General features: G+C 35.7%; 1 protein-coding gene across 4 annotated transcripts in view; it reads left to right on the top strand.

Annotated features, from left to right (window-relative positions):
• The window catches only part of bnc2 (basonuclin 2), a 177,267-nt gene that overhangs the window by 120,562 nt on the left and 44,562 nt on the right, over positions 1 to 12,143 (top strand). For all 4 annotated transcript variants that reach the window (XM_056459078.1, XM_056459066.1, XM_056459072.1 and 1 more), the window contains one exon: positions 9,356 to 9,458. In XM_056459078.1, coding sequence (XP_056315053.1) covers positions 9,356 to 9,458 — 103 coding nt within the window. The remainder of the gene's footprint in view (positions 1 to 9,355; positions 9,459 to 12,143) is intronic.

Raw genomic sequence — 12,143 nt, 5'->3', positions numbered from 1 at the left:
CAAGTTTCGGATGTGTGAGAAATAAGTGTTGCAAGAAACCTGATGCCGGAAGCCAAGGGATGGTGTTGCAGGACAATTTATTGTTTATTATAAAATGATTCGATGAAACGCTTTTGTGTGCTGTTTTTACGTTTCACAGTTAATATTTGTTTTTAATGAGGGCGAGAGGCCCCATTAAAAGCAGCATTTGGCTGTGCTATCCACTTCATATTGCCCTACAAAGTAAATATTACAAAGAGGTAACACATGTTGAGGTATGCTCAAAATTCAGCACATGCTGAGGTCTTGGATTTGAGGCAGACCCACAGCGTCAAAAGAATGTGTCCTTCCCAAATCATTGTGGCTAAGTGAAACCTTTTCACCGAGGAAAAATTCATCTTCCAAGTTTTTTAAGAGCTACACGTAAACACATAAATAAGGAGAGAGTGAAGTCTAATGACTGCTTGTGTTAATTCACTTGTGTGTGTGTGTGTGTGTGTGTGTGTGTGTGTGTGTGTGTGTGCGTGCGTGCGTGCGTGCGTGCGTGCGTGTGTGTGTGTGTGTGTGTGTGTGTGTGTGTATGCAAGAACGAGGTATTGTGAATGTGCCATATATGTGTGCACACAAGAAGTTTGTTTTGTTTTTCCCTTACCTCAGCACATCTGAGAGAGTTTTTTGGAACTGCAAAGCCCTGTCAAAACAAAGATGGCCAAGAGAGGTTGGAGAGGGACAGGGGCCTGAGAAAGAAGGAGCCACTGAGAAGGCAGCTGGAAACATACATCGTGTGGTTTCCCCCTGAGTACAGCTGCATTCACATGTGTCTGACTTTCTTACTTTCTCTCCCGATCTCAGTCTCAGTCTTTCTTGCTCACTTTTCCTTCTGTTCTCTTGTTCACTCTCAGAGGAGACTGTCACAGCTGGTTGTACTTACAGCCTTCTGTGGTAACGCGTGTGTTTCATTATCCTTGGACGTGTGTTTTGCACCAGTTCTACTCGTGTTATTGTTAGGATGTGGTAAAATTATAAATATGGGATGCAGATTGGGGGAGGGTGGAGGTTGGATGTGATGCTGGTTTGGGGGTGAGGGGAAGGGGAATATGTGACTCGTTAACTTTGGACCACTGCTTGTTCTCATGACTGTGTGGCAATAAAAGGTCTGCCACAATTTGTAGTGCTAATGACTTAATACTGCACAGCCTAGAAGACATACAAACATCCGTCAATAGCTTTGTAATTGCATTGGGCCATCTTAGTCAAATGAAGTGGACCGGTGTGGGGTCCAGGGAGTAGGGTGGTAATTTTGTTTGGTCGATTGCGGGATGGCAATCAAACCGTTGACAATTATTCCCTATTGCATATGTGCAGATAATAGTAATTAAATAGTAACTACTACTACGACTACTACTAATAATAATAATATAAAAATAAATTAATAATAAAAAATGTTTTCAGTTTCATTTAGAAAAAAAGAAAATTCCAAGACTAAAGATTAGTCAGAATTAAATCATATAGAAGGGTGAAACACATCCATGTTGACCTGATTTAAAGCTATCCGCTTGGTATGTCGTGACTTATGAAATATTGTTTCCGGGTCCAAGTCGCTACTCATTTAATTTGAGAAAATATTTGTTAAAGAACACTTTCTAGTCATATCACACATTAAAGTGTATTTTACATAAAATCATTGTGTACACAATAGTGTCTGGACTTGCTGCATCACAGACATCAATATTTTAACAATTTATAAAAAATTAACCACTTTCTGACCATCTGATATTATGCATGGTTTTTAAAAGTATTACATCGCTTTGTAAATGTTTATTATTACCATTTTTTGAGCCTCCCCTTTGATATAGCGCGTGAAGTCACACTTAACAAGCAGGATGTTTCCAACCCAGGCTCATTCTAAAATCGTAGTCCTATATACGTTTCTGGAGACTGTGAAATATGTCCCAGGAGGTACGTATTTTGGCAGTTTTGTTTTTTTTCGCGAATCCACGAGAGGCTGCTGTGTACGCTTTTTCATATCTCAAATTTCTCTCCTGAGTGCCATTCGCGCCTGCTGTTCTCAAGTAAACCCACCAGAGGTCACTGTTGACTGACTGTTTCACTCACTGAATGACGGACTGACTGACCAATCGACTGATCCACCCTCCTCCTCAATTTTATCGATTGACCCGCCCATCCACTTTCTTCCCTGAACCCAACCAACAATTTACAAAAGCAATCCAGAAAAAGAAATCCCTCGTCTGATTTTTACCATGTTTTCTGATTTTACCACATTCTCACCCCGGTGTTTACTTGTTTATTTTATTTTTTGGATTCTGTTTTTGTCTTACCTGATTTCTGGAACTGTTCTTCCCCGGCTCGAACCCGGTCGTCATGGGCAACTCCTCTCTGCGTCTCAAGTCCGCCAACATACATGACGAGCTAACTGGACAAACTGGTTACCTCCGTCCACACGGAGGTAAGCAGTCAGCTGGTAAGTGCGAAAAGGAACATCGCTATGCTGCCATGTAGTGTTCGTTTAAAAAATGAAATGCAGCCATACGTACCTCTGGCTACATAATTTGCGGTGTCTAGAAATGTATATAGGACTACTTTTTCAGAATGAGCCTGTGTTGGATATTTCACACATAAATGGACGCACACAATTGTAAGATAAAATGTAAAAGCCAATAAGATATAATTCGCTCTTCTTTGTATTTTTTTTCTCAAAATGAAACTAGCATATCATATGTATATAACACCTGTAGCAAAATTATCAAAAGCACAGTCCCCCTACGGAGAATGACCTCTGACATGTAGATGGTCTTTTCTCTTCTTCATCCCTTCTCTATCTCTGAACTTTGTTTGGCCTGATAAAGAGAGTGTGATGGACTTTCATTGAGTCTCCCTCCCTCTGTATTCATGCGCACACTTACACACATTCCAGTATATATCCAGACTGCCAGAGCATGGTGAAGTGGGTGGGAGACTCTCACAGTTGTCACTGTGGTCATGTAGGAGTACAAGAGACCAGAAGGAGTCTCTATCTATATTCTCTTTCTCTCCCTTTTTATTCAAAATTTTTTTTTTTAATTATTTCCTGTAATCTGATGCATTTGATGCTAATGAAGAAACAGTCTTAAAGGAACAAAACCTTTATCAGGGGGCAGCTGTCAGAAGTTGGCATTACATCATGGAGACCCAGGTAATGCTCATAAAGACAAACAAACATAAATGTGCAAATATTTCAGCAATCTTTACAGTAGGCAAAGCAAAATAATGTTGATCTTATTTAGAAATGTATTGTATATTACATTCAAGAAAAAGTAAGAATAATAAAATAAACAAGTAAAACTAAATCAAATGTAATAAATGAAATAAATATATATTGTCAGTGGAGACAATATAGACAAATGATTTGCAATATTATTTTCCACTTTTTGCTGCTTGTTCAGGTGACATTATATACATGTAATAAAACCTGTTTATCTTCTAATAGAAGTTTATTTTAATCCATTAGAAGAAGAATTTATTAAAACTTCAGACTAAAGTCTCTCAATCTTTCCCCTAAGACTGAACAGTTCTTTCTGTGTTTTGCGAATGTTTACAGAAAGAGTACTTAAAAAAGATCAGAATTTATTCTCGAAGACCCAAAGGTCTTGTCTGTACGTCTACACATCCTCTCTGGTCCTGTGCAGTCAATATGTAGCTGTCCCCTCCTCCTGGGGTCAACCTGGGAGCAAAATGCTTGCACACTGACTAATGCTACTACTGTGGCAGTGTGAAGAGATCCACATTTACACAGGAAAAAAAAATACAAAGTTGCTTTGCTCCTTCTCAGTTGTGCGGGGAGTTCGTTTTATACATTTACAGAGTGCCTATGTTTGCAGTACTGAGTGTGTGTATTTTGTTTTATTAGTCTTCTGTTCTTTGTCCAGTTTACTCTAGTGTTGGTTGCTATCCCACACAATCTTTTGTGGGGTAATCAGAGCAGGTGGCAAAGCCTGCTGGGAATGAGCCTTTATCAGCGGAAGACTGATAAGAGTCAAGGAAAAGACTCAGAACATGCTACAAACCTCTGTGTTTGATAATAAAAGAATAAACGTAACACATTCTGTAGGCAATATCGTAAGACATGGATGTTAAAGGCATGTTTATGCATGAATATATCACTGCAACATTAAATATGTTACAAAGTGTTTCCGTTTTCAGCGAGTAAAGTTTGTGAAATCGCTCAAAGATTTTTTCAGACTTTCTGAAATTGTGTGAAATTATTTTATCTAGAGAGTAAAGACTGGAACCTGCTCAGTTGGTTATTAACTGGTCTGGTGGTTTCAGTTTCTGCTGGTGTTTCTAGACAGAAAATAATATTGTCAATTAATTTAAAGTAAAATTTTGTAAATCTATTATTCTGCTTCCACTCTATCTTCTGCTGAACATGTTACAACACACACACACACAAATGTGTTGTGTCTTTTGTTTTCCACTAAATCCCCAATTCATATGATCCAGTGTTGAATTGTGGAAACTGAACAGAAAAAATGTGTGAGCATAAAACTAGTAGATTGGATCAAATCACTCATACATAACATGCAGTATACATAAAAATTGAATTTAAATAGTTTACCTGGATAGGAAATACTTTTAATAATGAACAATCGCCCAAACAAACAAACCAAAATGTTCTAATGACATTCCAAAACTGATCTATAATTATTATTATTTTTTGTAAAAAAAAAAATCTAAATGTTTTTAAAGATCAAAATCAGACATCTTTTTTAACATCATGTTAACATTGACCTACCCTGTCTGAAAAGAAATGCACACACACTCAACATTTCTCCTGAGTGCTGGGGAGAGGTATGTGGATTGGCGGTGTCCAAAGAAGGCCTGTCCACCATCTGGCCCAGGAATGTGCAGCCCCAATCAAAAGGATTGACAGAGGCCTCTCTTTGTCTGAATGCTCTGTGCCTCTAGATAGCTATAAAACACCTGGATCAATCAGCGGGTGACAGCACAGAGACAACGAGAGAGAAAGAAGATCAGTCGCTGGCAGAAGCGGCTCACCTCCCTCCCTTGTCCTCCTGAGGCGGCCGTGTGCCCCCCTCCCTATGCCCCTCTCTCCAGTACTTTGAACACAGTTATGTCTCTGGATACTGCAGCAGGCTGTCACTGGTTTGATCTCTGTCAGCTGAGTCTTTGAGAGGAGTTCATAGGGTCCTCAGTGGTCCAAGCAACAATCGCCCTGGACTTCTCTTTGTGTCTCTCTTCCGTTCAATGTCCACTCTGTGCTGTCTTCACACTGACTGATGCGCAGTGTGCATCATGCTTAGCTGGACATCTCTGCACTGATGTGAATAGCAAAGCAGCGTTATTACCGAGTTGATAGAAAAACTCACTGACTAGAACACATACACACACTAGATAAAATACAGAATATATATAATATATACTGTGAGCTATTAGAAAAGTTTGTGTCATTTACAATCCCTCTTGCACATATATTCTCTGTCTAAGATGTCAAACTGATGAAAATTCTATAAAATGTTGCTAAGAGCTAAACTAGTTTTAACTTGGTGTTGGATGTAATTTGGCAAATGACAACTGAATAGGCTGGATAATTAATGACTTGGCATGACTTAAAAGATTTGAAATGTACATAACATTTTGATGGCATAATTGTGTAAATAAAAATAAAATCAACAGCCCTTTTGTGTGAAGTACTTTCTTCTGCCACAGATTTACATCTGCATTTGACCATCTAAACATCAAAAGTATTTGCTAATAAAAAACAAAATACTGTAATATAGTGATGACAAGACAGAGGATGTTGTTCTCAGATTATAAGACCTCTATTATAAAACCACCAATCTACAGAGTTCTGTCTGTATTTCTCTGCTGCATTCAGGTATTCACAAATGCTAAAGCCTATTTCACATTGCAAGCGTGAGCAGGGCATGAGCAGTGTGTTTTTTTTCCGACGTCCATGTTAACAGATTAGAGCTTTCGTACTGCATGCAGAAGCAGTGCGAGGCGTGAGCATTGCTGAAGCAGGAGTGCCGCGATAGTTTCGGCGCTGGGTCTATTTTTGCCACGCTGCACACACACAATTAAAGTAACAGTGCATTGATAATGAACGAAAACACCTTAAATGACAATAAAAGTAGCAATTTTACCCAATAAATGTATAAATAAAATGCACAGATTTTTTATATAATCAATCAAATGAACTTTAACAATTAAAAACGGCAAAAAAAATTTATTTAGGCTTGAACTACAAAACCAAATTTAAAACAATTTTAGTATTAGTTTTGCTTAGTAAGTTGCACACTAGTTTGATCATGTATAATTATCATTAATTATATTGTATAAATATTATTATAACTATAGGCCTACATCATCCTGACAATCAAAAACAAAATGACATGATATCACAGGCAATTGTCTTCTGACCAAGTGCACCTGAAAAGACATGAATGACACTCCTCAGAGCGTGAGAAGCATTCAGTTCTTTAGGATCTTTATAATTTGTCAAATAAAGACTTGCAGGTTAAGTAAACAACATAGGAGGAAGTTGCCGCGGGCTGCGGCACCAAGTAAAAAAAAGTGTATTTATAGATAGATAGATAACTAGAATAGAAAGAGATAGATTGATTTGTGCAGCAACTGCCGATGAGCTGCGTGCTGCAGACACAGTCGGTGTGAAAGGCAAACAACTGCACGCTGCTTATGTTCTCTATACGAGCTCTGCTTGCGCTTGCGGTGTGAAACAGGCGTAACCCCATAAAAGCCAAAGCAAACACTACATTGCTATAGTAGACAATAGCCTAATACAAAAATCCAGAAGGATTCACATTTGACTTATGTTGTGATTTACTTTCTCTGTATTGTTTTTTTTTATTAGCAATAGTTGAGAAAATCAAGAAAATATCATTGAGAAAGTAAAGACCGATGGACTGGTTATTATATTTCTGCTGCCACCTGTGGGTGGTTAATGTAACGTCAACTCCCAATCACTACCTCATGCTGAAGTTTGTAATACAAAGTATTTTATGGAATATTACTGCAATTTATATCAACTTGTCATTTATTGAAAAATAACATTTAACAAAAATGCCTGTGAATGGTGCTACCTGGAACAGTGCTGATTTATAATATTCAAAATGTGTGTGTGTGTGTGTGTGTGTGTGTGTGTGTGTGTGTGTGTGTGTGTGTGTGTGTGTGTGTGTGTGTGTGTGTGTGTGTGTGTGTGTGTGTGTGTGTGTGTGTGTGTGTGTGTGTGTGTGTGTGCGTGTGTCCATGTGTGTGTACACAGTAGACTCAACAACAATAGCTACATCATGCTTTAGGATCTGAGCTTCATTACAGATTTGAGATTTTCTATTTGTAGATTAATGGGCTGAGGAAACCTTTTGCTATTTCACATTGTTAGTAACCTGAGGGTATATGATTTGTATTTGCTCTCATTGGTTTCAACATATGTTATGGCATTAATAGAAATATTCACCATGAAAAGTGCAGAAGTGCATCACTGAGACAGCCGAGCATGTGCTTCTTGTAGAGCTCTTAAGTGTTTAAAAAAGCATTAACCATCACATAAATTGTTCCATTATTCACCATACACATACATTTCTCCATTGTTTCTCTCTCTAACTCTCTCTTCTTTCACACACACACACAAACACACGCACACACACACACACACGCACGCACGCACGCACGCACGCACGCACGCACACACACACACACACACACACACACACACACACAATACAACAGACCTCATTATTCAATAAATCAAACATGTTTAGAACATATGCCTATAAGTCAGCCTGGTTTGTAAACTGATGTCATAGCTGCAGCTATTCCATTTAAATGATTGATTGAGAGTAATTTTTCAGTTTGATAAAAATAAACAAACAAACAAGAAAGGAGGAAGAAATGTACATAAACTGCTAAAAAACAAACTGAACAATAGCTGACAGAAAAAGAAAAAAAATCAGATTGTAATTTTTACCCTGTCATAACTTTGTGAGGTGCAGAAACAAACCGCAGTGAATATTATTATTATTATTATTATTATTATTATTATTATTATTATTTATATTATTATTTATATTATTATTATCATCATCATTTCTGGGTTTTATTGCTTATAACAAACCAGTGCAATGATCCATGAAATTGGACTGTACTTAAGTGTGCACAGCAAAATTCCATAAAATGTTGTTGCGCAATGTTGAATAGGATAACAATCAGAAGGATAAAAAGGGATTTTTTCACTTTTGAATCCATCTTCTGAGAGACCTTGACAGCAGAGGTGTGAGAGAACACGAACAGTGTGGCCTCCCCACCTTTCCTCTCTTCCTGCCGGAGTCTTTTCTGTGGCGGAGTGATTAAGGAGATGTCTTATCACACAATGCCATTGGGTTGTCCTGCCAGGCTTTCTGTCTCGTTGGGACACTTAACCCCTCATCGCTAAAAGCTTTTGGGGTCAGCTCTGGTTCAGTCTCCACAGCAAGTAATGGCAGCTTTTGTCAAAACAAAGAAAATTCAAATGGGGCAAAAACAGGCCAGGTTTCAGGTGAAAGGAAGGAAGAGCTCATCTAAATGCCCCTACATGAATATGGCACAAGACAGAAAACCGATGCTTGTTAGAATGTCAGTCAATATAACAATCATAAGCATGACTGCATTCATTTAAGTCACAATTTACAATATATATATTCTAGTTATTTTTCAATATAGTATTCAGCTTAAAGTGCAATGTAAAGGTGTAACTAGGCAAGTTAGCTTAATTAGGCAAGTCATTGGACAATAGTTGTTAGTTATGTAGCCAATGAAAAAAAAAAAAACTTAAGGGGGCTAATTATATTGACTAATTATATTATATAAAAAAATTGAAATTGCTTTTATTACAGCCAAATTAAAGAAAATAATAGTTTCTGCAGAAAAAAAAAAAAAAAAAAAAAAAAAAAAAAAAAAAATATATATATATATATATATATATATATATATATATATATATATATATATATATATATATATATATATATATATATATATTTATGTGTATATGAGTTATGTGTATGTGTTTCTGTACTGATGCTTTATGGGGCAAGGATATTGTCAGAGTATTGCCTATTATATATATATATATATATATATATATATATATATATATATATATATATATATATATATATATATATATATATATATATATATATATATATATATATATATATCAGTACAGAAACACATACACAAATTAAACAGTTGTTTTTTTAAACATGCATTAATGAATCAGAAAGACAACAGAGGCTAATATTCATGGATACTGATATAATTTCAACAAAAACCCTATTATGTGCTTGTGCGTTTTCAGGCCATCCGCTGTACTCTGGTAAACTGCACATGTGAGTGTTTCCAGCCTGGCAAAATCCACCTGCGGACATGTGACCAGTGCAAGCATGGATGGGTAGCGCATGGTGAGTACTAGTCAGTGTATCAGTGTAAAACTAGCCTGGTCTTATTGCATACAGATGTTTTTACAAATATATACGTGTGAATAATGTATGCCAGAAATATAGTACAGTATTTCTCGCTTGCTAAAACACTGTAAGCAGACTTTGTAACAAAAATTTCAAATTCCATTTTTCAAAAAGCACACCCACTTTTCTAATGTATAAACATTATTCTGTGCTTTGACACGTGAGTCAGATTAGTTAGAACAATTTCTGCAAAACTCTACACACAAATCCTTGCATTTCTCTCTGCAAGAATTGTGCATTTATAAAAACAAAGTGCTTATTCTCTTAGTGAGTTATGGGTGTGTTTTTAGCATAATGTGCTTTAAACCAATCAGAGTCTCATCTCCCATTCCCTTTAAAAGGCAGTGTGTCACGCAATGGCACATTTGCTGTTTACATGGCGGACATTGAAAATAACTGAATGCTTCACTAGCGAGAAAACAGTTAAACAAACCATCTGCAGCGCAAGGATAAGAATGAGCCTCCTCTATTCTGTCTCTTTACTTTCTCTTTACTTTACTTTTAAACTTTACTCCTTTACTTTCGTGCAGTAAGGAATCGGTGGAAACTCACTCCACAGAAGACATCGTTAGCCTACACCCTTAATTTTGTAATTTTCATTGTGTAGCACAAAGGTTTTTTTTAAAACTGTTTCTAAACTATGTCCATATACAATTCTTATTCCTATGCTCCATATGGTAGTGCATACATCTCCAAAACATGATAGGTAGACAAATCTAAACTTGTTTTTATTAAAACAAACATAAATATGCATATAATAAACATTATAAACATTATACAAATGCAAATTGTCATGTATACTACAACAGAGGTGGATTACAAAGCCTCCTGTGGTGAAGAAGGCAAGGAGGTAGTGGCTTTCATATTTATGTAGAAAAAAAAAATATTTAAAAAACATTTTAATCCTTTAATTGTTTTCATAGATAAAGATATTTGTGTATTGCTGTACATCCTGTGTTTATCAAGCAATGTGTGTATGTTTTGGACCCTCGTACATGCTTTTTAAATTACAAAAACTCTGCGTCATTGACTTTAGACCAGCTTTTAGATGGTCAATGGCATGGTCTATTTCAGTTGCCTCAAATTTTCAATGAGCCAACAATGCACCTTAACACACCTCATTTTCAGATCAGTCACAATAATCAATATACTGTATCTACTTATCCACAACACACGAATATGACCTCAATTATTTTTGGTGATGCAATATATATCACCCATACATAAAAACAATTTTGGTAACATTTTAGCGGATTATGCAACATCTCTATCTCTATTGGAGGTTTCAGTGTCAGTATGATAAAAAAACGCTATTGTATTCACTATAAATGACTTTAGTATATTTTCATATGGGTGTCCGACAATTAAAATTAGATCTGGAACCAGATATTGCAGCCTCTGTTACATTTTACCTTGTACTATTTTGTCGCTTTGGAGTTTTATGGTTCTATCTACATTCTAAATGATTTTGAGAAATTGAGTTTTTGCTAAGTTTTTGCATTCCATATATCAAACAATATGCGTGTAACAGTTCTATTTCATACATTAACACTACAGAGACCCTAAATGTACTCTAAATATACATTATCAAAATTCTCCTAAATTTAGGGTAAAAAATGGCAAATGCAGATAGAACCTTCTAATTCTAAAAAGTAATTTTCTGCTTGGAATTATAAGGTTCTGTCTAGCAGATCATTAATTGAAGCATTACTTTTTAAGAAATACAATCAGTCTGCTAATTAATTTGATAAAAAAAAAAATTATTGGTGTTGTAACAATATGTTGATGTTTGAGAAAGTTTTTACTTTCTATAAATATAAAATATTTTGTCCTAAATATTTTGTCCAGTGCAGATGTTAATTTTACGTAATTAACATGGTAATCTTTATTAAATGCTATGCTTTATATAAATTATTGAATTATATTTATTGAATTATATGCCCCATGAATAACTTAAATATTTGCCCTTCAAGGCTTAATGTCAAATTTAAAGAAAACAATGAGCAATAAAAGTGAATATATACTGTATGTAAGTAAGTTGTCATTTAAAAAGAATTTGTGAAAAACTCAATTTTGACATAAACGTCAGATAGAACTTTATAATTCTATGGTGACGATTTGTTAACATTTAATATTATTGAGGATATGCTTTTTCACATTCTGATTCCAATGCCTAATTATTCAATTGTAAAATGACTATAATTAAATAAATTATTTTTAAGAATAAAATATTATGTGTTATTTGGAAAAGTGTTCTTGCATTGTAATGCTATTATATTGTCATTCTGGCATTATATAATGAGTGGCATAAGGTGGTCTTTAAATGACAATATTATTGTTTATCGCAATATATGTTGACGTTTCAGACAGCAAAAAAACGTGAAAGGCTTACCCATGAGTCGAGTCCACATAGTGGCACACATGGATTTGCTATTTAGACAGCATGGTGCAAAACATGAAAATGAATCCTAACAACAAATGAAAAAAAAAAAAAAAACAAATCACGCCCTACATGCCTTGCACCATATTGCACCGGGTATATGATAGGGCACTAGGACTTGCAATTTATCACACTCATCAATCAGGACCTCAGCAAATATAAGAAAGAGTCTAAATCAGTTT

The sequence above is a fragment of the Danio aesculapii genome, chromosome 1 (assembly GCF_903798145.1).
Source record: "Danio aesculapii chromosome 1, fDanAes4.1, whole genome shotgun sequence".
NCBI classification, from domain to species: Eukaryota; Metazoa; Chordata; class Actinopteri; order Cypriniformes; family Danionidae; genus Danio; species Danio aesculapii.
This window is presented reverse-complemented; position numbering and strand designations above follow the sequence as displayed.